This window comes from Rhincodon typus, chromosome 33 (assembly GCF_021869965.1).
Source record: "Rhincodon typus isolate 14 chromosome 33, sRhiTyp1.1, whole genome shotgun sequence".
Lineage (NCBI taxonomy): Eukaryota > Metazoa > Chordata > Chondrichthyes > Orectolobiformes > Rhincodontidae > Rhincodon > Rhincodon typus.
The window spans coordinates 33,420,453-33,444,702 of record NC_063364.1 but is presented as its reverse complement, the minus strand read 5'-3'; the positions used below and the strand labels follow the sequence as shown (position 1 = coordinate 33,444,702).

Sequence of the window (24,250 nt, the reverse complement as noted above, 5' to 3'; positions counted from 1 at the left end):
GTTTTTGTTCCTGATTTACAGCATCTGCAGTTCTTTTGGTTTTTAGATAGGGGACGTGTTCTCCTTTCTTTCTGAAGTCAATGTTCTTTAGTTTTGTTGACATTGAGAGACAAATTGTTTTCAACACACCATGTCACTAAGCCCACTATCTCCCTTCTGTAGTTAATGGTTCAAATTAATGGTTCAAGCCTTAATAATGTATGGCTTTATATTTGCACAAATTAGCTAGCAAATTCAGAGGATGAAAAGATATGTGATGAGTTGTGAATCTCCTGAATTTGCTGATTAAATTATGCCACTTTGCTGTTTGCTTTTACAAACCGCATTTGACCCTTAGCCTTTTCATTATTTTTAAAAACTTGCTGGGTTTGTACATGAATTAGTTATTTATGTAGAAACTTAACACTTCTTTCATTCCAGTAAGCCTAGAAAACTTGAGAAGGGTAATTTCACGACCAATTGGCAAAAGCTAAATTTTTTTACAATATAAAGACAAATCAATCATATAACTTTAGAACACTTCGGGTAGAATTACGTATAAATGTGCACTTTTCCCTTTTTAATATTTGTAAAGATAACAGGAAAACCAGCTTTCAGTAATACGGAGCCTGTCACAAGAATTCTGACACTGATAAATGGAGATACTTATGCGCGATTAAATACAAGCTTGCAAAGTTCAGTTTCTTGAACATAGTGGGTGCAGTACTTATACAGTACTTGAGCATAAATACCCATTACTATCAGGTTTAAGATGGACCAAAACTTATTTCACATTGTAAAATATTGTGTATGCTGGAATTATGAAATAGAAACAGAAAATGCCAGTATTGATACTCATTTGCTAGCACTTTTGTCTTTGAATCAGAGAATTATGGGTTTGAGACCCGTTATTGAGCCTCAGCATGCAATCCAGAATTTGGCAGTGCAGTAGAAAGGGTGTGCTGCACTGTCAGAAGTGTACTTCTTTTAGCAATGTAAACCTGACTTAATGAAAACTAATCATTAATGTATACACAGGGCCATCATAGTGTGAACTGTTGGGATAAAGTTTGTCCTTGAAAATCTTCATATTGCTGTGTTCCTCATTTTGGTGAAGATACCATGAGGAACTATCTGACATAGGCTAGAAGCTCTGCTTCAAAGTGATGGGAGGAATTGATGCTATGCTTGTATGTTATTGGAATCAGTCCAGAGTGGCTGTATGGGGATCTAATGTAAAGGTGGTAAAGCTGAATTAGAACCATAACTGAAGGAACTTCCAGCACTTGTATTCCCTCACATGAGTTAATAACAAAAGCTGGTGAAAGGAAAGAGTTCAACTTCTCAACTTTTAAACTTCCACTTATTGTGGATAGTTCACTATTTTGTAACTGACTGCAAAGTGGTATAGACAGTGCCAGGAGACTTTGACTGTTCTTTAATGTTCGTTAGTGAGGTGTTGCATTTTGGAAAGACAAATCAGGGCAGGACTTGTACAATTAATAGTAGGGTCTTGTGGAGGGTTACTGAACAAAGAGACCATTGGAGTGCAGGTTCATTGTTCCTTGAAGGTGGAATCACAGAGTAGTGAAGAAGGTGTTTGGTGCACTTGCCTTTACTGGTCAGTGCATTGAATATAGGAGTTGGGAAGTCATGTTGCAGCTGTACAATACATTGGTCAGGCCACTGTTTGAATACTGTTCAGTTCTGGTCTCTGTGCTACAGGAACGATGTCATTAAACTTGAAAGGGAGCAGAAAAGATTTACAAGAATGTTGCCAGGATTGGAGGGTTTGAGTTGTAAGGAGAGGCTGATTAGGCTGTTTTGTTTCTCCTGGAGCGTCTGAGGCTGAGGAGTGACCTTGCAGAGCTTTATAAAATCATGAGCGGTATAGATAGGTGTTACAAAGGGGAGATCAACACCCCTTTAAATAACTAAAACTGAAACACCCAGAGATGCTCACCTCGTCTCGTAATCTGTTAAAGGAAGTGCGAAAAGTGGTATAACCTGCCTGTCACCCCCCTCGCATTTGTTATAAAGAAGTGGTATAATGAAAGAAGTCCCTCATACTCACTTTATAATCAACAAGTAACGATTTATCTAACTGTAACAGTAAACAAATTAACAGAACTACTGACAAACCAAACAATTCCCCCTTAACTACTAACTATTCTCAAATAAAACAAAATTCTAATGGAATGCTATTCCAATAAATATAAGCCCCATTTATATAAACCAAAGTAGTAAGAAAAATAAATTAAAGCTCAGTCTCTCAAAATTACAGCCAGGATAAGTCTTCTGAAATGTTTTTTGCCTTCTGTGCTGTTCTCCAGTCAGGAGCACCTTTCTCCGTCGAATTCTTGTGTCAGGAATATTAGCCAAGAGTGCCACTGTACCTTTAGTTTAAATGATTGTTTTCTGAGAGCTTAGAGAATTCAGTAAGAGCCATTGACTTTCTCTTTCTTTAGAGCTAATGCCTGTTGAGAACTGTTGTCTTATCAGACAGCAGTTGCTCTCACACCAATTTTCAAATGATCTCTTCTTTTATTTCCTTGATGACCTATTAATTTTTTACAATAGGATTGGTCCTAGGTTGCTAAAACCATCAGATTTAATTTTTTTATTGGGTTTTAATATCTAGGGCCTGGTTTAAATTAATTGGCTAAATTCAAAAACCTGTTGTCTTTGTAAAAATACTGCTTTGCCTGCTAACAGTATAGCCTTTTGATACACTTTTTTCAATTTCAAGAACTCCCTATGCATCTGCTGCTCTCTGCAGACATGTTTTAATCAAGCCTAAAAACACATCATCTTTTAAAGGGGCCACACACTCTTTCCCCACCCCTCTATCATTTTACAAACATCGAGTTCTAATATCCTGCCTTCCAATTCATAAATACTCCACCCAAATTCGCAACAATAGGGGAATAGTCATGGTCTTTTTTCCACAGAGTGGCGGGAGTCCAAAACTAGAGGGCATAGGTTTAAGATGAGAGCGCTAAGATGTAAAAGGGACCTAAGGGGCACCTTTTTTACTCAGAGGGTGATGCGTATATGAAATGAGTTGCCAGAGGAAGTAGTGAATGCTGGTACAATTACAATATTTAAAAGGCATCTGGATGGGTAGATGAATAGGAAGGGTTTAGAGGGATATGGGCCAAATGCTTGAAAATGGGACTAGATTAATTTAGGAGATCTGGTTGGCATGGAAGAGTTGAATCAAAGGGTTTGTTTCTGTGCTATACAACTCTATGACAAAGGTGATGATGGAATAAAAGTGTGATACGGAAAATAAAAAGCAAAAGGAATGATATAATTTTAAAGATGACCTAAAGTGGGAGCTGATCTGATCGTACTCATTGGCTGTTTCATTGTAGACATTACAACAAACTGCGGAACCTGCTGAAGGACGCTCGTCATGAATGTGTGTTGTTCTTCAATGAATTCCAGCTGTACTCCTATGTACCAAGAGATCAGGGAGAATCTCTAGAAAAATGGCAGACCAGGTTTGTTGTTGAAATTCACACTCTTTATTACACATGTTTGGTAGATGCACAGAATATTATCTTTATTTAAATATAGAAATTGGATAACATTTGCACTTCAGAATTGTAAGTAGTAATTTGTAGTGGTCAAGAAGTGCACTTTGGCTGTCATAAGTGTGTCTTGCTATAAATGTAATCAAGGAATTGACATAGCATTGCTTAAGCCAAATATGAACAAGAACGGAACAGGCTAGATAGAACCTTGTTTCCAGTATTTGAGGTCAAGAATGAGGCACCATAAATTGCAAGATTAAGCACAAGAGATTTAGAATAGGGGAAAGGAAAACTTATTTCTCAGTCGTGAGACTGTAGTGATTCTTTAGCAATATCATTGGAAAATATGAAGCTCTAGTCTTTTTATAATCTAATATGTTGAGAGGTTGATTTGAGTACAGCAATAGGATGCTTTTGAATGGCTGACGTTTCGGGTCTTGACCCTTCTTCTGAAGAAGAATCCAGACCCGAAACATCAGCCTTCCTGCTCCTCTGATGCTGCTTGGCCTGCTGTGTTCATCCAGCTCTGCACCTTGTTATCTCAGATTCTCCAGCATCTGCAGTTCCTACTATCTCTGCTTTTGAATGGATCAGGTTTCTTGACTTGGGTGGGAAGTGTTGTGTGGGAGAGGATGTTACCCAACCTGCAGGTTGTTGAGAGGCCTGGTATGGGAGTATATGTTGTGGGAGGGCAAAGGTTATTGATAAATGTGTGTTTTTTTTGTGTTGAGTGAAATATTTTATTTTTATGGTTATGTGGTACAATCATTCGATCATTGAGATGATTTACAGAAAAATTTAAATGAGGAAAAAAGCATTTCTGAGTTCAGTTGGAAGTTGATTAGTATTGATAGCCCTCTTAAGTTCCCTTCCTTTAAACAAAACATTAAACATTTCAGTGAAACAAAGGAAATAATGAAAACACAAATTATTTATTCCAGGTGCATTTACTATGCCACAGTGTGGTATTATAATCATCTTGCAGGATTGATGCCAGTTGTTATGGTAACAGAGGATCCAGAAGCCATTCAAAAATATGGAAGTGAAACAGATGGAGTATTTGTCGTATCATTTAAGGTATAGCCTGCTTTTGTGCTTCAGTCATTGACCTCAGTGAGCTACAGTGTTTCTGTAAAGTTGTATGAACAAGAACAAAGTACAGTACAGCACAGGAACAGGCCCTTGGGCCCACCAAGACTGCTCCAAAACATGATGTCTTTCTAAACTACAAACCTTTTGCCTCAACGTAGTCCATATCCCTCTATTCCCTGCCTCTTCATATATCTGTCCAGATGCCTCTTAAACGTTGATAATGTATCTGTCTCCACCACTTCCTTTGGCACTGCATTCCAGGTACTTACCACCTCTGTGTCTCTCACATCTTCTTTAAACTTACTCACTTTTACCTTAAACCTATATCCCCTAGTAATTGACAGATCTACCTTGGGGAAAAAGACTCCGACTATCCATTCTCTTCCATGCCGCTCATAATTTTGTAAACTTCTATCAGGTCTCCCCTCAATGGAAAACAAACCAAGCTTGTCCAGTTTTGCCTCATAGCTAAAAGCTTCCACATCCTTGTAGCAGTGTGGTGACCGGAACTGAGTACAGTATTCCAAATGTGGCCTAACTAAAGTGCTATACAACTGCAACATGGCTTGCCGATTTTTATACTTTACGCCCCAACCGATGAAAGCAAGTGTGCCTTCATGACCACCTTATCCACTTGTATTGCCACTTTCACGGAACTGTGGACTTGTACACCTAGAGCCCTCTGTGTGTTGATGCTACTAAGGGTTCTGCCATATACTGTATACTCCCCTACTATGTTAGATCTCCCAAAATGCATCACCTTGCATTTGTCCGGATTAAAGTCCATCTGCTATTTCTCCACCCAAGACTCCAGCCTGTCTATATCTTGCTGGCCTGAGGTCCCTGAAAGCCCCAGGTGTGTTTTGGTTCTGATAGCAGTTACATGTTTGGTCTAGAAGAGGCAAGGGATGGGAAGTTTTTTGTACAAAAGAGAACAGAATTAATGTTTCTGGTGACTACTCCAGTGAGGTCCAAAGGCTTGGAGTTGGGAAAATGCTAATATTGTGTTCAGTGTACTTTCTAGGGGTGCTAAGAATGATTACATTTGACATTGTGCAAAAGCTTGCAATTCTGGTGTAAATTTTTGCATGCATTTAAACCTATCTTCCATCCAACAACTTATCAATTCTCAACAACTAACATCAAAAGCTATTGAGTTCAGTAGTTGTCATTCAGAATGCTTAACCTCGAGTCAGAAAAAAGTGGTGCTGATAAATCTGCAGAAAAAATTGTTTCTTTGACTTCAACTAATTTGGTTTCCTTTCTGCCCTCATTCTTCACGTTTGTGCCTCCCTCCACCCTACCATGTTTGCTCATTTTGCCATTCAATTTTACCTATATTTTCTAACTATTAATCAGTTGAATTAAGAATTGCTTTCTACTTTACAAAGAAATATGTCTGTTAATAGTAATTCCTTATTATCATCCCTAGGTGGCACTTGTGTTGTTGAGAATATCTTAATTGGAAACAAGGAGGGATGCAGGAGTAATTTTAATTAACATTTTTCCTTCACATAATAGGTTTCAGAAGACTTGTAATGTCTGAAACCTTGTACACAACTTGGCCCAATTATATTTTCAGAAGCATACCTCAGATTTTGGATTGTCGGATGTTAAGAAACATGTTTTCAAGGGTCACTTGTAAAACAGTGTGTCAGTACTGGTAATGGGCTAGATTGAAAAGGTTGGGATTTAATGAGTTAAAAGAAGTTTAAATTTTCTGCTTTGCCCAGCAGAGGTCTTTAATTTCACAGGTGCTTACTCTGTTGAGTTTTAGAGTATTCATAACAAAAGGAATTACCCATTCTGTGCCACGTTATTGATCAACACCTATTTGGTCCATAGAATCCCTACAGTGTGGAAACTGGCCATTCAGCCCATCGAGTCACACAACCCTCCGAAGAGCCCATCTCCCTATCCAATCCATGTAGCCATGCATTTCCCAAGGCTAATCCACCCAACCTGCACATCTTGGTTCTTCAAGTCTATGTCTTCACAGTCCAGTCAGACCCATTTTCTTGCTCTGTCCTTCTAGCCCTACAAATGGGATTAAGATGTTCTGTTTCAGCTTGGCAACCTGTGACCAGTGGGGTTCCGCATTGATCAATGCTGGCACAACGACTGTTTACAATATAAATGACTTGGAGAAAGGAAGTGAATGTACTGTGGCCAAATTTGAAGATGACACTAAAATTGGTGGAAAAGTACGTTGTGAGAGCGATACAAACAGTTTACACGGAGATATTGATAGATGAAGTAAGCGGGCAAAAAGTTGGCAAATGCAGTATAATGTAGGAAAATATGAAGTTCATTTTGGAAGGGCGAATGAACATACAGAATATTTAAATGGAGAAAAACTGCAGAAAGATGCAACACACAAGGACTTGGGGGTACTTGTACACAAAATACAGAAAGCTAGCACACAGGTTCAGTGGGTAATTAGGAAGGTTAAAGGAATGTTGGCCCTTGTTTCAAGGGATTGGAGTATTAGAATAGGAAAGTCTTGCTGCAACTGTACAAGGTGCTAGTGAGACCACATCTGGAGTACTGTGAGCAGTTTTCGTCCCTTCATTTAAGGAAAGATATAATTTCATTAACGGCAGCTCACAGAAGGTTTAAGAGGATGATACCCGGTATGGAGGGATTGTTTTATGAGCAAAGGCTAAACAGATTGGGACTCTACTTGGTGGAGTTTAGAAAAACGAGAGGTGATCTCATTGAATCATAGAGGATTATTAAGGGGCTTGACAGGGTAAATGCTGAGACGGTGTTTCCCCTCATGGCAGAGTCTAGGACCAAGAGCATTGTCTCAAAATAAAGGAGCACAAATTTAAGATTTAGATGAGAAAGAATTTCGTCTCTCAGAGTTGTAATTCTTTGGAATGTCTTGCCATAGAGAGCTGTAGGGGTGGAGTCCTTATATATATTTAAGGCTGGGATTGATAGATTTTTGATTAGTAGGGAAATCAAGGGTTATGGGCAAAGGGCAGGAAAGTGGAAATGTGGAATGTTGGATTAGTCGTAATTCTGTTGAAAAGCAAAGCAGGCTGAAGGGGCCAAATGGCCTACTCCCGTTCCTATTTATTATATTCGTAAAGTCATACAGCACAGAAGCAGGTCCTTTGATCCAACTCGTACATGCTGACCATGTTTCCAAAACTAAACTAGTCCCATTTGCCTGTATTTGACCATATCCTGCTAAACCTTTCCTATTGATGTACTTGCCCAAATGTCTTTCAGATGTTGTAACTGTATCTGCATCTACCACTTCCTCTGGCAATTCGTTTCAGGTACAAACCACCCTCTGCGTCGAAAAGGTTTCCCTTTGGGTCCCTTTTAAATCTTTCCCAAATTTTTTTCCTCAAATGTCTGTCCAGTTCCCATCACGAGGCCTGTAGTCAATGTTAAGGACTGCTAGGGCATTTCCTTGCTTTTGTAGTCAATACCTCTATTCATGAAGCTCAAAATTCCATCTACACCTTCAATATTCCCAGGCACTTTGGAATCAATGTCATATCATTGAATGAGTGCAATGTATTGTGCATTTTGGACACTGAATTCAGGTATTTTATAAGCATCTTAGCTTATGATTGGACTTCTCCGACTTGGAATTGGTCCTTGTGCTATTGCATGTTACCTGCATTAGTGTATTTTACATACCAACTGTATCACTTTTAACTGTTTATCCTTTTGATTTTGTGAGATGAATTACCCATAAACACAAGCCTATGCTCTTATCATCGGTCTTTCTTTTCAGAGTTATTTGGAGAACTTTTGGCCTGACTTAGAAGCTGTACATCAGTTGTACGATTCTATTGTTCAGTCTCGGAAAGAAAGAGAAAGTGAAAATCAGGAAAAGAATGGAAAAGAATATTCAGAACATCTCCCTCTTGAAATACTGGAAGCTGGCATCAAATCTGGGAGATATGTGCAGGTAAGCTCACTGATAAAGTCTGTTACACATTAGTAATGTACATTTGATAACAGAAAGTTCCTTTTGAACCTCATAAATCATTCTGTCTCCAGATCAAGATACAGAATTATTTTGTTTTATTGGTTTATGGAATATTGGTGTCACTGGTTGGGCCAGCATTTATTGCTCATCGCTCATTGCCCTTGAGAGGGTGGTAGTGATCTGCCTCTTAAATCACTGCATTTCCTAGCCTGTAGGATACCCACAATGCTATTAAGAAGGGATGTCCAGGATTTTGACCCAGCAACAATGAAGGAGCAGTGGTATAGTTGTAAGCCAGGAAGATGTGCAACTTGGAAAGGAACTTGCAGGTGGTGTGACCATATGTCTGGTACTCTTGTCCTTCTAGGTGGTAGTGGTCACTGATTTCAACGGTGCTGCCGAGGGAGTCTTGGCAGGTCATTGCAATGCATTCTATAGATGGCACATGTTGCTGCAGTGATGAAGGGAGCAAATGTTGAAGGTAGTAGATGGGGTGACAATAAAGCAAACTGTTTTGTCCTGAAGTGTGTCGAGCCTCTTGAGTAAAAACCAAAAGAACTGCGGATGCTGTAAATCAGGAACAAAAACAAAGTTGCTGGAAAGCTCAGCAGGTCTGGCAGCATCTGTGAAGGAGAAAACAGAGTTAACCTTTCGGGTCCGGTGACCCTTCCTCAGAACTGTTCTGACCAGACCAAGGAAAGATAGTTAGTTTGTCTTTTGTCAGAGAGAGTCATTCCTTGGCACTAGTGTGGTGAAAATGTTATTTGCCAATGGTCAGCGTAAGCCTGGATGTTGTGTTCTGCATTGCTCATTACTTGTGCAAAGAAACTGATCACAATGAGCATGCTTCCTAATACAAAGCAGTAAACATGTTTTTTTTTTTGATTTTCCCTGTACTAAATGGAGATTAAATTTATTAGATTAAATATTGATTTATTAATTTGGAAGAATGTTTTAAAACAAATCTAAATTTTAAAAAAATATTGATCATTGACGTTATGTTCAGGAAAATCAGCTACGTCAGCCACATGTAGTAACTGAAAGTGGTGGGATCATTTAAACTCTTTTGGGTCAGTGTTTATTTCTCCTCATAGCTGCAGTTCCCCAGTATTTGGAATCAGAAACTTCCCAGCCCTTGTTTCTTTGTTTTTATCAATCTGTAACATCCAAACATGCAGAAGATGCATGGGAAATTGGTGAAAATTGTGCATAAACCTTCTCTTAAACAATTTGTATAATTATAGAATCCCAGTGGTGTGGAAGCAAGTCATTCAGCCCATTGAGTCCACAATGACCCTCCAAAGAGCATCCCACTCAGACCTACACCCAATCCCATCCCTGTAACACTGCATTTCCCACGACTAATCCACCTAACCTGCACATCCCTGGACACTCTGGGCAATTTGCCGTGGCCAATCCACCTAATCGGCACATCTTTGGACTAATAGCAGATTTGTTTTATATTCTTAGGGTGTTTTAAATGTAAACAAACACAGATCTCAATTGGAAGCCTTTGTTCGTACTCAAGGATTCACTAACAAAAAATCAGGTAATTTTACTTCCTTCAAAAAAGAAATTTCTGGAAAATGTGATTTGTTAGTACCAGTCTTTTTGCTGTTGTCTGCCAGAACTAGAAATGGACATTCTCATCTGTGGCACTAAGGCCCGAAATCGTGCCATTCAGGGTGATGTGGTGGCTGTTGAATTGCTACCAAGGAATGAATGGAAGGGGAGAGTTTCTGTGTTATGTGAGAATGAATCTGAAGAGAAGACTGCTGAAGAAACTGAAAGTGAACCAATGGCTACGGGTAGGACATAGTTGATCAATTAATTAATTCACGTTTAAGCGTAAACCTTTTTCCTCTTTCAAGAATCTATAAAAACTATCCTTGAATGTTGCAAGAGAATAGCAATCAAGAGATGCTATGATTGCTTCTTCTTGGCAAACGTACTAAGAGCCACATTTGTAAGATTTTTAAGGATTCCGTTTTGGAGTCCTCCTTTCATCTTCAGTTAAAGGTGAGATTCAGTATTTATATTTGGAAGTTCTTTCCCGTATTTTGTCTGTTCTGTTCTGTGAAGGAAATGTACAAAAACCAGTCCCCTGTGTTAAACATTCTTACATTTGGAACCAATGCATACCTCTCAATAGCCCATTGTGAACACCCTACTTTATCAATGGAAATGTATATTGCTACAGAAGAATTGGTGTTGGGTGGTTATTAGTCATTAGTAAGAAGAGAAAATGGTGGAAATGCTTTCTTTTTTGAAATTGTCTGATTCCCTGACAAAGTTTTACTATTAACTACTTCATCCACTAGTTTGGTTCTTTTCCTTAAATATTAACCCAATATGGAACAAACAATGGTGTTATAAACTGAAAATACCACCACATTTTTGCTAATATGTTCAAGTTAACATTGCCTTTTCATCTGTAGGTAAAGTTGTTGGAATTATTCAGAGGAACTGGCGAGATTATGTTGCATCCTTTCCACCCAAAGAAGATATACAATCTCAGGGTAAAAATGTTCGGAAGATCCTAGTGACACCTTGGGATTATAGAATTCCTAGAATAAGGATCAGCACTCAGCAAGCTGAATCCCTGCAGGTGGGAATTATAAATAAATTTGCCACTCTTGCACCCCTGGCAAAAGCTCTTGATAATTGAAGCTCACAAACTTTGTGTATGTTATGGAGCATGTCTATGGACTTTGTCATTCCCAAGAACACGAGAATTAGGAGCAGGAGTAGACCATATTACCCATTCAGCCTCTTTTGCTATATAGAATGATTATTGTTGATGTTGGGCTTTAACTCCACCCTTCTGTTTGCTGTATCCCTATATTTCTAGACAGACCAAAACAAATCTGTCTATCCAGCCTTAAATATATTCAACATTGGAGAATCCACAATCCTCTGGGGAAAGGAATTCCAAAGACTTATAACCCTCTGAGTAATCCCCCATCAACTCAATCCTAAGTGACTGGCCCTGTACTTTTGAGACTGCTCCACATTTTAAATTCCCTTGATCAGCAGAGGGAATATTTCAGTGCCTGCCCTATGAAAGTCCTTCAGAATCTTTAATATTCCAGTGAGAAGCCTCTCATTTTTCTAAACTGCAGAGAGCATAGACCAAATTTGTTCAGCCTTTCATTGTAGAACAAGCCTCTCATCCGAGGGACAAATTAGGGAGCCTTACTGTATGGTCTCAATTGCAAGTATATATTTTTTAAATATGGAGACCAAACCTGCACACAGTACTGTAGGTATGATCTCACCAAAACTTTTGTACAGTTGTAACAAGATTCTTTTCTTCCGGTACTCCAAACCCCTTGCAATAAAGTCAGCTTGCCATTTGTCTTCCTAATTGTTTGCAGTACTTTAGAAGCTTTGTAACTTTTTGAAAACAGTATGATTTTATATTCTTTTAAGCAAAGTGAATATCTTTACACTTCATTGCAATATAATCCATCTGCCCTCTTGTTGCCCGCTCTCATAACTTGTCTACATCTTCTGCAGCTTCTTTGTGTCCTCCCCACAGATTACTTTCCACAGATTACTATCATCAGCAAAATGAAATTAATCTATAGACATGAAGTTATTTCATAATTGCTTATCATTTCTTGATTGCTGTTATTTTGTCCATTTTCTGGTTTGCTGCCACCCCTAGCAGGGTTTACTTTTCATTGCTCAGAATTGATTTGCATTCATAAATTTTCTGCCATGGTCAGGAATGGAAACCATGGTCAGGAATCCTAGTTGACTTTTTCTATCCTAACGCAAGCTTACTAAGGTAAGTGTAATACTATTTTCACTGAGCTAGCTAAGATGAATTAACCTCATTTCAAATCAGCGAATAAATTTGAGGTCCTGCCTGTTAGTAGCTTCATTGCCTGTACTCTAGCCTATTACATCACTTTTTTTTTTACAAAAATAAACCATACTAAAACATGCATTTTAGAGTGGATCATTGTAACTTATTCCCATTGGTGTTGTTAATTTTCCAGAATTGTCTTTTTCAGATGAGGTAAAATACTTTATTTTGTTTTACATTGTTTTATTTTATTTCATATTTGGCACAATAGCATCTCTTAGATTCTGAAAGGATGACAATCCATTTTGTACCAAGGAGGTATAATTATTGCATAATTTTTCATGATTTTTTCTGTCCAACTTTATCCAGTTGCCACTCTGCAGCTGTGGAAATGTAGAATTGTATTCTGTTGGTTGAATCGAGTATGTACCTGGAGTGAAGTGCATTAAAGAGAATTACTATGCTGTGTCATTTGGGCAGTGTACTTGTATATAATCATCAACCTTGGAGCATTGCAATACTCAAAAAGAAGGCTTAATTTTTTTTTATTTTCCCAATTACCTAGAATTGCCGAATTATTGTACGCATTGATTCCTGGGATTCTACTTCTCTTTATCCTAACGGACACTTTGTGAAGGTTCTTGGAAGAGCTGGTGACCTTGAGACAGAAATTGCAGCTATTCTTGTTGAAAACAGCATTTCAGTTAGCCCTTTCTCTGAAGCCCAGGTTAACCTTTTAATATAATCTTATCATTTAAAAAAACATATTTCTTTAATTGGTGTTGTTAATAGTACAATTTTTGTACACTGATTCTACCAATAGAGCTTGAACTTTAAACATAAATGACAAAGCTAATTATTGGACATTCAGTGGTACAAAGGATAGAATTTGTCAGTGTAACCAAGTAGCACATCTATATTCTCATAAAGCAAATGTTCATGTGATAACATGTTGTGTGTTAGTGACTGCAAAATCTAGGCTGCTACTTTAGCATAGGTCTGAGGCATTGCTACACTGCCAAAGATTCTACCTTAAGTTCATCTCTGTTGTATGTTCAGGTAGATATTTACTTAAATATAGCAGCATTTGAAAAAGAACTGCAGAGTTACTGCAGAGTTTCTGCAGACTCTGGTCAGCATTAATACTACCTCGACAAATACAATTGGAACCAAGTGAAGTGGTCATTTATCTTGGCACTAGTTGTGGAAATTTGCCACTGTTTGCCTGCATAACAACTGTGACTACACATCAAAGGTAATTAATTGTTTGCAAAAGTACTTTAGGACCTTTTGAAAATGTGAACGGTGCTACAATAATGCAAGTTTATTTTGTCTTGGTGAGTAATTGCATGGTGTAACCTGGCATTGAGCCAATATACACCTAGGAAGGTCTCGAATTCAAAACTCCAATCTTTGCTGAGTTGATGCCAGTTTTAACAATAGAAGTGCTGTGGAAACTCTGCTGGTTTAGCAGTATCTGTGGAGTGAGAAATTGAGTTAATGTTTCAAGTGCAATATCTTTGAAATTGGACTTGGTGAGTTTCTACAGCATTTACTGTTTTTGATCAGTTCTTAATTAGTAATGGGATCAAGGGTTGCAGAATCAATGGGCCGAATGGCCTAATTCTGCTCCTATATTTTATGGTCTTTTGTATTAGATCTCCAACATCTGCAGCTGAGGACACATTTATCTTTGGCTAAAGTTTCATGTTGCTACCTTTTTTTTTGTGTCCTGACATCAGGAGGGTGTGGGGATGTAAGGATGATATCAAGAGGAAAAATAAGCATTTTGATGTAAAAATATTGTGCCTGGAGAAGATTTAAATTTAATTGTGGTATGTGAGCCTCTAAGTTGCATTAAAAACCAGAATTGTGAGAGAGGCTTTGAGTCCCAGAGTGTAGTTAGATCATATTTGTGTCCTGGAGGAGATATCAGTCATCTACTTTGTATTATAAAAATGTCATGGTTAAGGACTGCCCTTTGGCTGAATGCATTTATTTGATGCCTTCACGGGATGTAGGTGTCACCAACCATTTATTGCCCTAGTTTCCTTGAGAATGTGGTGGTGAGCTGCCTTCTTGAACTACTACAGTTTGTTGTAGTTAGAGCCATAGTGTCATTAGTGAGGATGTTCCAGGATTTTGACCCAGCAACTGACGGAACGGCAGTGTATTTCAAAGTCAGGATGGTGACTGGTTTGATGGGGATCTTGCGGGCAGTGGTGTTCCGAAGTATCTTCCGCCTTTGTCCTTCCAGATTGTGGTGGTCATGGGTTGAAGAATTTAATTTAAGGGGTCCTGGTGAATTTCTGCACTGCATCATGTAGATAGCATATGCTCTTGCTACTGAGCATCAGTGATGAGGGGAGTGAATGTTTGGATTTGTGGTGTCAATCAAGCCAACTGATTTGTCTTGGGTAGTGTCAAGCTTCTTGAATATTGTTGGAGTTGCAGCTTTCCAGGCAAAGGTGAAATACTTGATCATACTCCTGACTTTTGCCTTGTAGGTGGCAGACATGCTTTGGTGAGTAGGGATTGAGTTACTTGTAGGATTTCTAGCCTCTGACCTTCTTTCGCAGCCCACTCGTTTATATGGCTAGTCCATTCAGTTTCTGGTCAAGTGTAACCCTCAGGATGTTGATGAGGTATTCATTGGTACTAATGTTATTGAATGTCAAGGGACAATGTTAGATCTTCTATTGTTGAAAATGATTGTTGACTAGCACTTGTCTGATATAAAAGTTACTTGCTTCTTGTCAGCCCAAACCTGAATATTGGCTGGATCTTGCTGCATTTGATCATGGACTGCTTCAGTATCTGAGAAAGTGAATGGTGATGAACACTGCAGTTATCAGCAAACATCCCCTATTTATTGTCATAGATACATAGAGTTCTGTTGCACAGAAAAAGGCCCTTTGGCCCATTGATTCTGTGCCAGTCAAAACAACCACCTAAATATTTCTAATCTCATTTTCTATCACTTCGCCCATAGCCTTGATCTTCCTTGGCATTACAAGGATGCATCTATGTACTTCATAAAGGTTATGAGGGTTTCTACCACCTCTAAAGGCAGTGAGTTCCAGATTTTGTACACCCTCTGAGTGAAAAAGAACATTCCTCACATCCCCTCTAAGTCTCAAATCCTTACCTTAAATCTGTGCCTCCTAGTGACTGATCCCTCCAGCAAGGGGAAAAATCCCTACTGTCTATCCTGTTTATGCCCCTCTTATGATTATACATTTCAGTCATTTCTCACATCAGTCTTCTCTGCTCCAGGGTAAACAACACCCCATTTATTCAGTCTGTCTTCATAATTAAAACTCTCCAGCTGGGGCAAATCCTGGTAACTCTCCTCTACACCCTCTCCAATGCAGTCACCTCTCTCCTTTTAATGTGGATTCCAGAACTGCACACGCTTCTCTAGCTGTGGCTTAACCAACATTTTATACCATTCCTCTGACCCTATGATGGAAGGAAGGTCTCTGATGAAGCAGCTGAAGATGGCTCGTTTCAAAATTCATTGTAGTGCGTTCACCAATCTTAAACAAAATGTTAGAGGACGGCACAAAACTGGAGGACAGACATCTTCTGTCCTGCATTCCCGGATTGTGGAGAGGTTCCTTTGTCCCTGGTAACTGTTCCTAAGTCAGGCTGGCAGAGATCACGGATCACCAGACTGTGGTGCATGGGGATGGTGTTAAAGAAACTTGATTTGTATTCATTGCTCAAAGTCAAGAAATAGGATTCCAGATGAGTCTATACCACATGTGTGTCTGAAAAGGAAAAATTAAACATAAAATAGTTGGACATTTTTTTAACTGAAATGGAAATTAAAATACTGTACAGGTATATATGTGAATAATCATACTGCTTGTTTGTTCCCACTCTGTAGCTGCGTGAGATGCCAGTGAACACTCCTGAGAATCCTTGGAAGGTTGATACAGAGGAGCAAGCCCAGCGAGTGGATTTAAGGAATACTCATCTGGTGTTCAGCATCGACCCCAAGGGTTGTGAGGATGTGGACGATGCATTGTCTGTTCGCAGATTAGCTAATGACAACCTAGAGCTAGGGGTTCACATTGCTGATGTTACACACTTTGTCAAATTTAATTCATATACAGATCTGGAAGCTCGATCAAGGTAGTTTAAAATAAAAAAATCAGTTACTGAAATTAAAATAATTAAATGGGAAAGAAAATCTAGGGGGAGTAAATTTTGTTTAAAATACTATCTCATCAAAACTTAATTCATTTATCGTAAAAGTATTTGATATTTTCATTAATTGATGGATTTTTTTCTGAGTTGGGATCTCCCAGTAATACTGATCTGATGATTTCATCAATGGCAAGCAGCCCTGTGTATTCTTAAATATTGGAAACAGTAGCAGTAGCTGACTGATCCATCAGACTCCCCAGAGCTGAGAGACCCGAGGGTGCTACCAATGGAAAATTAGTAAATCCATTTATTAATACATCTCTGTGCTTTCTGCCAGCTGCCACTGCTTCCCTGTTGTGAAGATGTGTATATGTTATGATCTCTGGAAAGGACTACTGAGCATTGTTGGTGTAAATTTTTTTCTGTACACTTAATATTCATGTGTGAATACCTGCCACTTTCTTCTAGGGCAACAACTTGTTACCTAGCAGATCGTCGCTATGACATGTTACCTTCTATCCTGAGTGCTGATCTGTGCTCTTTACTTGGAGGTGCTGACAGGTAGGTCCCAGCTATATTAAGTTTGCAAATACCAAGGAAGATAAAGTTTTTTTTTGGACTAGAAGGATTTATACATTTTTTTTTTGCTCTGATAGAGAGCAGGTAACTGTTCCAGCTATGGTAAACGAGCAGTATAACTGCTGGAAGATTGAATGAAGAGGCAAGGGGTGGGTGAGGTAGTTTACACAGTACAGGTTTATGTTTCACCCAGTCAGGAAAATGTCAGGTTTCCAATTGACACTTCTGTTGCCCAACATTTTTGCGGTGACGAACTCTGATGTAAGGAAAGATCCCCTTGTGCTAGTATTTACCTGTGACATTATAGGGTTGATCTTTTTTGGTTCATCTAGCGTTTTAACTCTAGGTGGTGCCTCTTCTGATTTTAAAAAATGTTCCCAGGGTTTGTTTAACACATACTTGTGTAATAAAATAATTATTTCTCCAACTAAAATGATAGCCAATACAGAAAAAATTGTGAAGATTTGACCCAAAGAGTGGAGAAAACTGTTTGCTGTGCAAAATGACTTTTTTTAAAATAGTAAACATTAGCCATAGTAAAGCAAATTTCAAATACTGATACTGTATTTACTTTGAACTCAATCATTTGTATATAGTTTGCTGTGATATCAATTTACCTTTCAAACTAAAGGTTAGTCTTCTGTATTTATTTTGTTTTTAAGGTATGCAGTAAGTGTATTGTGGGAGTTGGACAAAACTAACTATGAGGTCGTTAAAGTGTGGTTTGGACGAACAATTATAAAGTCTGCATACAAGATGTACTATGAAGCTGCCCAGGCCTTGTTGGATGGGGAGCTCCGTGTTATGGATGATATCCCTGAGCTCAAAGGACGTGAAGAGAAAGACAAACATAGAATATTAAATGACCTCATATGGGCTATAGAGAAGCTGACTGACATAGCTCGCCACATTCGAGCAAAACGTGCACTTGGTGGTGCACTGGAGCTGGAGGGCATTGAATTACGAGTGCAGTTAGATGAAAAGAAGAATATTAGTGACCTGGTCCCGAAGCAGCCACTGGAAGTGCATCAGACTGTAGCAGAGTGTATGATTCTGGCTAACCACTGGGTGGCAAAGAAGATAACTGAGAATTTACCTCACCAAGCCTTGCTGCGTCGTCATCCTCCACCACAGCAGGAATTCTTCACTGAGCTAATTGATTGTGCAAAAGCAAAGGGATTCAAAATTGATACACGGTAATACATAGATTAAAGTTGCCAATATGTAGATTTTCATTAGTATATTTTTAAGAAATTTAAGAGAAAAACACAGGCAAAGTTGGGACATCTCCAGAGTTGCAAAAGTAGGAAAGAAGACTAGGTAAATTAATAATGATTAATTAGACGAAGGCAAACCTGAATTTTTAATTTATTGGGTTATGTTTTGGAATATTTGGGTTAGGAGGGAATGAACTGTGAGGAGTTCCACAGTTCTTTTGTGTGTAAGATTGAGCTAGCGCAGGTAATTTTGTAATCTCATGCAGAGGCAAACACACACACATATGTACACGATATTCTTATTTAAAATGTTTATATTGACAATTTTTAGCTCCAACAAGGCTCTGGCAGATTCCCTGGATATGGCAGAAGATCCAGATGATCCTGAGGTGAATAAGCTGTTACGATCCATGGCCACGCAGGCAATGTCCAATGCTCTTTATTTTTCTACTGGCTCCTGCACAGAGGATGAATATTATCATTATGGTATGTGAAATTATGTTTAGGCATTTTAATATTTCTATGTTGTAACCTATTGATAAAGATAAAAGGGAGTATCTGATTGAGGTGAAACAGAGATCAACGGAAACTTTCCCCCCTGTGCTGGGGTCAGTAACCAAGTGTGCAGTTTTGAGGTAAGGAACAGGAGGTCAGAGGGTTTTTGAAGATTTTTTTCCACCCAGAGAATGATGCGTGTCTGGAACTTGCTGCCTATGAGTGTGGTAGAGGTGGGAGCCTCAATATATTTAAGAATTGAGTTGAGTGCTTGAAACACTACAATATTCAATACTACGGGCCAAATGCTGGAAAATGGGATAAGAATAAATAAACACTTGATGACCAGTGCAGATGCAGTAGGCTGAAGGGCCTCTTTCTGTGCTGTAAATATTCCATGACTGGATCACCCTGAGTATAAATAGTATGAGATTAATTTTTAAAGAATATCAATCATCGCTATTTCTTGAGAGCTTCAATTTGTAAGGTGCATTGTGCTTTCTTCCTGTCTTCCCTATTACTCCCATATTTGAACAATGGTTAACTTCAGTAACAGCAGAAGCTGGGAGACTCTTAAAACTTTTAGACAGTTAAACCATATTTTTTTTTTTAAAGTAGCATTTGGTTTTTGTCCCCTTTGAGTAAGACAGATTTTTTTTATTTCTGAAATGGCCACATTAGGTATTTAGTTATTCTGACCTTGAATATATACATTGGAAATGGAATAAATATTTGCTCCCCTCCCAAGAAGATCATTGCTGCATTCAGTCCATTAAGCCTTCCTACAATGCAGTGATCAGACTGCATTAGTCAGTGCCTGTGTCAACACTGCATTGCAGGTGTCTATTAAGTTGTTTTACAGGATTTCTATGCTGAACTGTGAGGTATCATAGTGATTTTGTAGATGAGATGGTATGTTTTCTAAGAATCTGTGCTTATAATGAAAATAAGCCTAATATTTAAAAAGCTACTTCCAAAGACAATGGTTTTTGATATGAACATTCATAAATGGAGCATTTTCTGTAAAATTACAATGTTGGTGTTGTAATTGAAATATGTATTTATATGGCATTTTTAACATTGTAAAATATTCAAGAACATTTTCGGAGCATTATTTAAAAAATTGACTCCAAGCCACATAAAAAGTAATTCAAACAAGTGATAAAAAGGTTGGTGTCAAACTTAGGTTTTACGGAACATCTTAAAGGAGGAGGGATAGATTTATTAAGGAAATTTTAGAACTAGATGTCTAGGAATGGATCCCAGAAGTGGAGCACTGGAAATTGAGGCTGTGTAAATATGAAGAATTGTTAAGTTGTAGGGCTGGAGGAGGTTATGGAGATAGGAAAGAATGAGGCCATTGTGGAACTTGAAATTCAAGGTGTTACTGAATCTGGAGCCAATGTTGGTCAATAAGCTTGATGTAAATTCTGCTGTAATTTCCTGTTTGTAATTTTTCTGATGATTTACCTAACAGGGGTGGAGATTTTAAATTTTCATTGCCCATTTCCAATGCTACAAACAACTTACCAAATTGTTGGAAAGGCATGTCCTAAGATAATTAACTAGAGGCATGGGTTATGCAATTTCTGCATATTTAAAGCACCTGTGTATTTCATCAAAGCAAGCAGCAGTAAATGAACAGTTGACTCTACCATCATTTTCCTTTTGAGGGGCATGATCAAGTGAGAGATTTCAAAATTAGGGAATCTCTTTTCCCAAAGCAAATGATGCCATAGGTTGGTGAAGCTTTTTCAATCAGTAAAACTCTAAGCCTAAGCAAGTAAAGATGTTTTTAAAAATTGGTACCTTGCTGTTGGGGCTCGTGACCAGCATTGGCATCTTCTAGCTGGAACTTGCTGCCAATGAGGGTGGTAGAGGCAGGAGCCTCAAGATATTTAAGTATTGAGTTGAGTGCTTGAAACACTACAATATTCAATACTACGGGCCAAGGGATATGGAAATAATGCAGGAAAGGAGCATGAAGAGATGATCAGCCATGATCTAGAATGGCCTCCTCGTATTTTTATGTAGAGCATCCCAAGAGGGCTCAGTGCCCCTGAGTGATCTACTGGTCCCCTATGACTTTCAAAGTTGTCTTAAAGTTGTGTCATTTGCAATCCTTTCAGTAGTCCAAAAGCAACAGTAGACTTTATTTGAAAGGACCTTCTGCCTCCACTCTAGACTCCACCTATTCTCCGATGAACACATGGACTCCTATCCCCAGGGTCACTCCTGGGTCCTACTGCCTACCTGCAACTAGCCAGCACACCTCCATAATACACCCTACCTTTCACCTCTCCTCCTTTTCTCTACCTCATCGCTCCTACACCTCTTCCCCCATCCAATCCTCCACCCACTTTCCTCTCCCACCCACAACTACTCTTCCCCCTCCGCCACATCTCAACAAGTTCCATGCCTGCGACGACATGGAACTCTTCTTCCACTGCCTCCACCTCCAGGCCTCCTCCTTCAATTAAGACTCTCAACCACCCTCCGAGGACCCATTCTCCCATCTCCAACCTTCCTACTCCTCTTGGACACCCCCTGCCAGCCTCTTACCCACGCTGGACCTCTTCATTGCTAACTGCCAATGCGACATCAACCGCCTTGATATCTCCACCCACCCAACCAATCCGAACCCATTCCAACCTCTCCCCCTCCGAACGTGCAGTGCTCCACTCTCTCCGCACCAATCCCAGTTTGACTATCAAAGCCGCTGACAAAGGCGGGCTGTGGTAGTCTGGAGGACGGACCCCAACTCTCCGACAGCACTTCCTATCTTCCCCCTTGACCATGGCCCATCAAGCCACTGTCTCCCACAGTGTCCATGACCTCATCACTTCTGGTTGACTTCCCCTCCACCGTCTCCAGCCTTATAGACCCCAGCCCCCCACTGCCCGGTTCTACCTGTTCCCCAATATTCACAAGCCCAACTACCCCGGCCGACCCATTGTCTCCGCATACTCCTGCCCCACCGAACTCATCTCTTCCTATCTTGACTCCATTCTCTCCCTCTTGGTCCAGGCACTCCCCACCTACATCCAGGACAAAAACCACACCCACCATCTCTTTAGAAACTTCCAGTTCCCTGGGCCCCTGCGCTTCATCTTTATTATGGATGTGCAATCACTATACAAGTCCATACCCCACAAGGATGGCCTACAGGCCCTCAGTGTTTTCCTCTCCAACAGACCCATCCAGTCCCCTCCCCCAACCAATACCCTCCTCCACCTCCTCGAACTAGTGCTCACCCTCAATAACTTTTCCTTCAATTCTTCCCACTTTCTCCAAATCCAGGGGGTTGCCCTGGGCACTCGCATGGACTCAAACTATTCCTGCCTGTTTGTCGGTTATATTGAACAGTCCCGGTACACCAGTACTGTACCCCAATTCTTCTGCCGTTATATCAATGACTGCATTGGTGCTGCATCCTGCACCCAGGTGAACTAGAGCAGTTCATCGACTTCGCTAACAACTTCCACCCTGCCCTCAAATTCACTTGGTCTATCTCAGACACCTCCCTCCCCTTTCTTGACCCCACTATTTCCATTTCTGGAGACAGTTTACAGACCGACATTTACTATAAACCCACAGACTCCCATAGCTACCTAGATAACACCTCCTCCCACCCTGTATCCTGCAAAAATTCCATCACCGTCGCATCTGCTCTAACGAGGAGATGTCCCACTCCCAAGCATCCTGGATGTCCACTTTTTTCAAACAGCGCTCTTTTCCCCACTCTGTCATCCAGACAGCCCTCCACCGTGCCTCATCCATTCCCCACTCCACAGCTCTTAACCACACCCCTAAACATAATAAAGATAGGGTCCCCCTTGTCCAAACGCTTCCACCAACTCCTATTAGACCCCACACCCTCTCTATCTTCCTCAAGGACTAGTCCCTTCACCACTCCTTACTTCACGCCACACTCCCCACCAACCACTCCAACCCGCCCAGTACCTTCCCCTGTAAGCATAAAAGAAGCAACACCTGCCTACGCACCATCTCCTTCACCTCCATTCAGGACACTAAACAGCCCTTCCAAGTGAGACAGAGCTTCACCTGCATCTCCTCCAACCCAGTCTATTGCATCTGGTGCTCCCAATGTGATCTTCTCTACATTGGTGAGACCAAACATAGACCAGGTGACCGTCTCACCAAGCATCTTCGCTTAGCCTGTAACGGCCAGCCTAACCTCCCAGTCACCGCCCATTGCAACAACTCAACTCCCCATCCCCATCACACCCCCCCAAACCCCTCCCCCCTCCTCCAGTGTCACAGTGATTCAGAACACAGATTTGAGGAACAATACCTTGGGCATCCTACAGCCTGGAGGACTCAACATCGAGTTCTCCAATTTCAAATAACCTTCTCACCTATCCCCTGCCTCCCCTTCCAGCCCCACTTCCTCCCTTCCATTCCACCTTCTGACCCTCCCTTCCAGCCACCAACCAGATTCATCCCTCCTATCGACCAATCAGGTCATACCTATTACCAGCGTCCACCTATCACCACCATTCCGCCTCCACCGCCCCCCCCCCCCCCCCCCCCCCACTATCTGTAGCTCCCCCTCCCCCCACATCCAGCCCTGAAGAAGTTCCTTTCTTCCAGATGCTGCCTGGCTTGTTGTGTTCTTCCAGCCTCCTGTTTGTCTACCTTTGAAGTGGTAGACTGTTAGAATCCACTGTGGTATCTCGTTGATGTATACCCCACTGTACATTTTTCACCGTACCATTTAAGTAAAGAAATATTTTTAATCTGAGCTGGTCTGGTTGGCGAGGATCTATTTCTGTGAAACATCACAATTGCAGGCATTGAGAGATAATTTTACTACTATTGTGGAGGCAGCTTTGCATTGTTCTTTTCCTCACAACATATGCATGTATGTTGATTTGGTTTAAGTGCAGATTTTCTGATGTTGATAAGGCCTTCAGAGGAAATGTTAAAGCTGAAGGCACTTCTCCATTTAACAAAATAAATTACTGACAGAGGCTGGACATGTCTGGTCCATGTCCTTAAAATGATATAGAGGTAGTTCTGTTATAACATTTGTTTCGTTAACGCAAATTGGCTGTAACACAATTGATGAACAGTGGACACTGTTTGGATAACATGATCTTTCTGCTGTACAGATATAGTGATTTTCTATAGCAATTTCCCGATAATGCAATTTTCTGTAGCACGAGGTCACACAAGAACACAACTATCGCATTATAGAAGAACTGCCTGTAAAAGCAAAATACATGGAGGTGCTGAAAATCTGAAATAAAATGCACGTGCTAAAGGCCGCAGCAGGTCTGGCAGTATCTGTGGAAAGAAAACAAAAGTTAAAGTTTTAAGTCCAGTGATCTTTCTTCAAAACTCAATTTTGTTACTTAAGGAACACAGATATGTTAGATTTTAGAGATAGTAGGAACTGCAG

The 24,250-nt window shown here is 40.0% G+C and overlaps 1 protein-coding gene across 5 annotated transcripts in view; it reads left to right on the top strand.

The window, feature by feature from the left end:
* Window positions 1-24,250, top strand: part of dis3l (DIS3 like exosome 3'-5' exoribonuclease) — a 48,008-nt gene that overhangs the window by 14,834 nt on the left and 8,924 nt on the right. For 4 of the 5 annotated variants that reach the window (XM_048616000.1, XM_048616003.1, XM_048616002.1 and 1 more), the window contains 11 exons: window positions 3,357-3,485; window positions 4,460-4,595; window positions 8,368-8,544; window positions 10,036-10,114; window positions 10,194-10,373; window positions 11,004-11,173; window positions 12,945-13,106; window positions 16,272-16,519; window positions 17,003-17,095; window positions 17,776-18,309; window positions 18,662-18,816. In XM_048616000.1, coding sequence (XP_048471957.1) covers window positions 3,357-3,485; window positions 4,460-4,595; window positions 8,368-8,544; window positions 10,036-10,114; window positions 10,194-10,373; window positions 11,004-11,173; window positions 12,945-13,106; window positions 16,272-16,519; window positions 17,003-17,095; window positions 17,776-18,309; window positions 18,662-18,816 — 2,063 coding nt within the window. The remainder of the gene's footprint in view (window positions 1-3,356; window positions 3,486-4,459; window positions 4,596-8,367; window positions 8,545-10,035; window positions 10,115-10,193; window positions 10,374-11,003; window positions 11,174-12,944; window positions 13,107-16,271; window positions 16,520-17,002; window positions 17,096-17,775; window positions 18,310-18,661; window positions 18,817-24,250) is intronic. The other variant, XM_048616001.1, reaches the window with a different exon arrangement.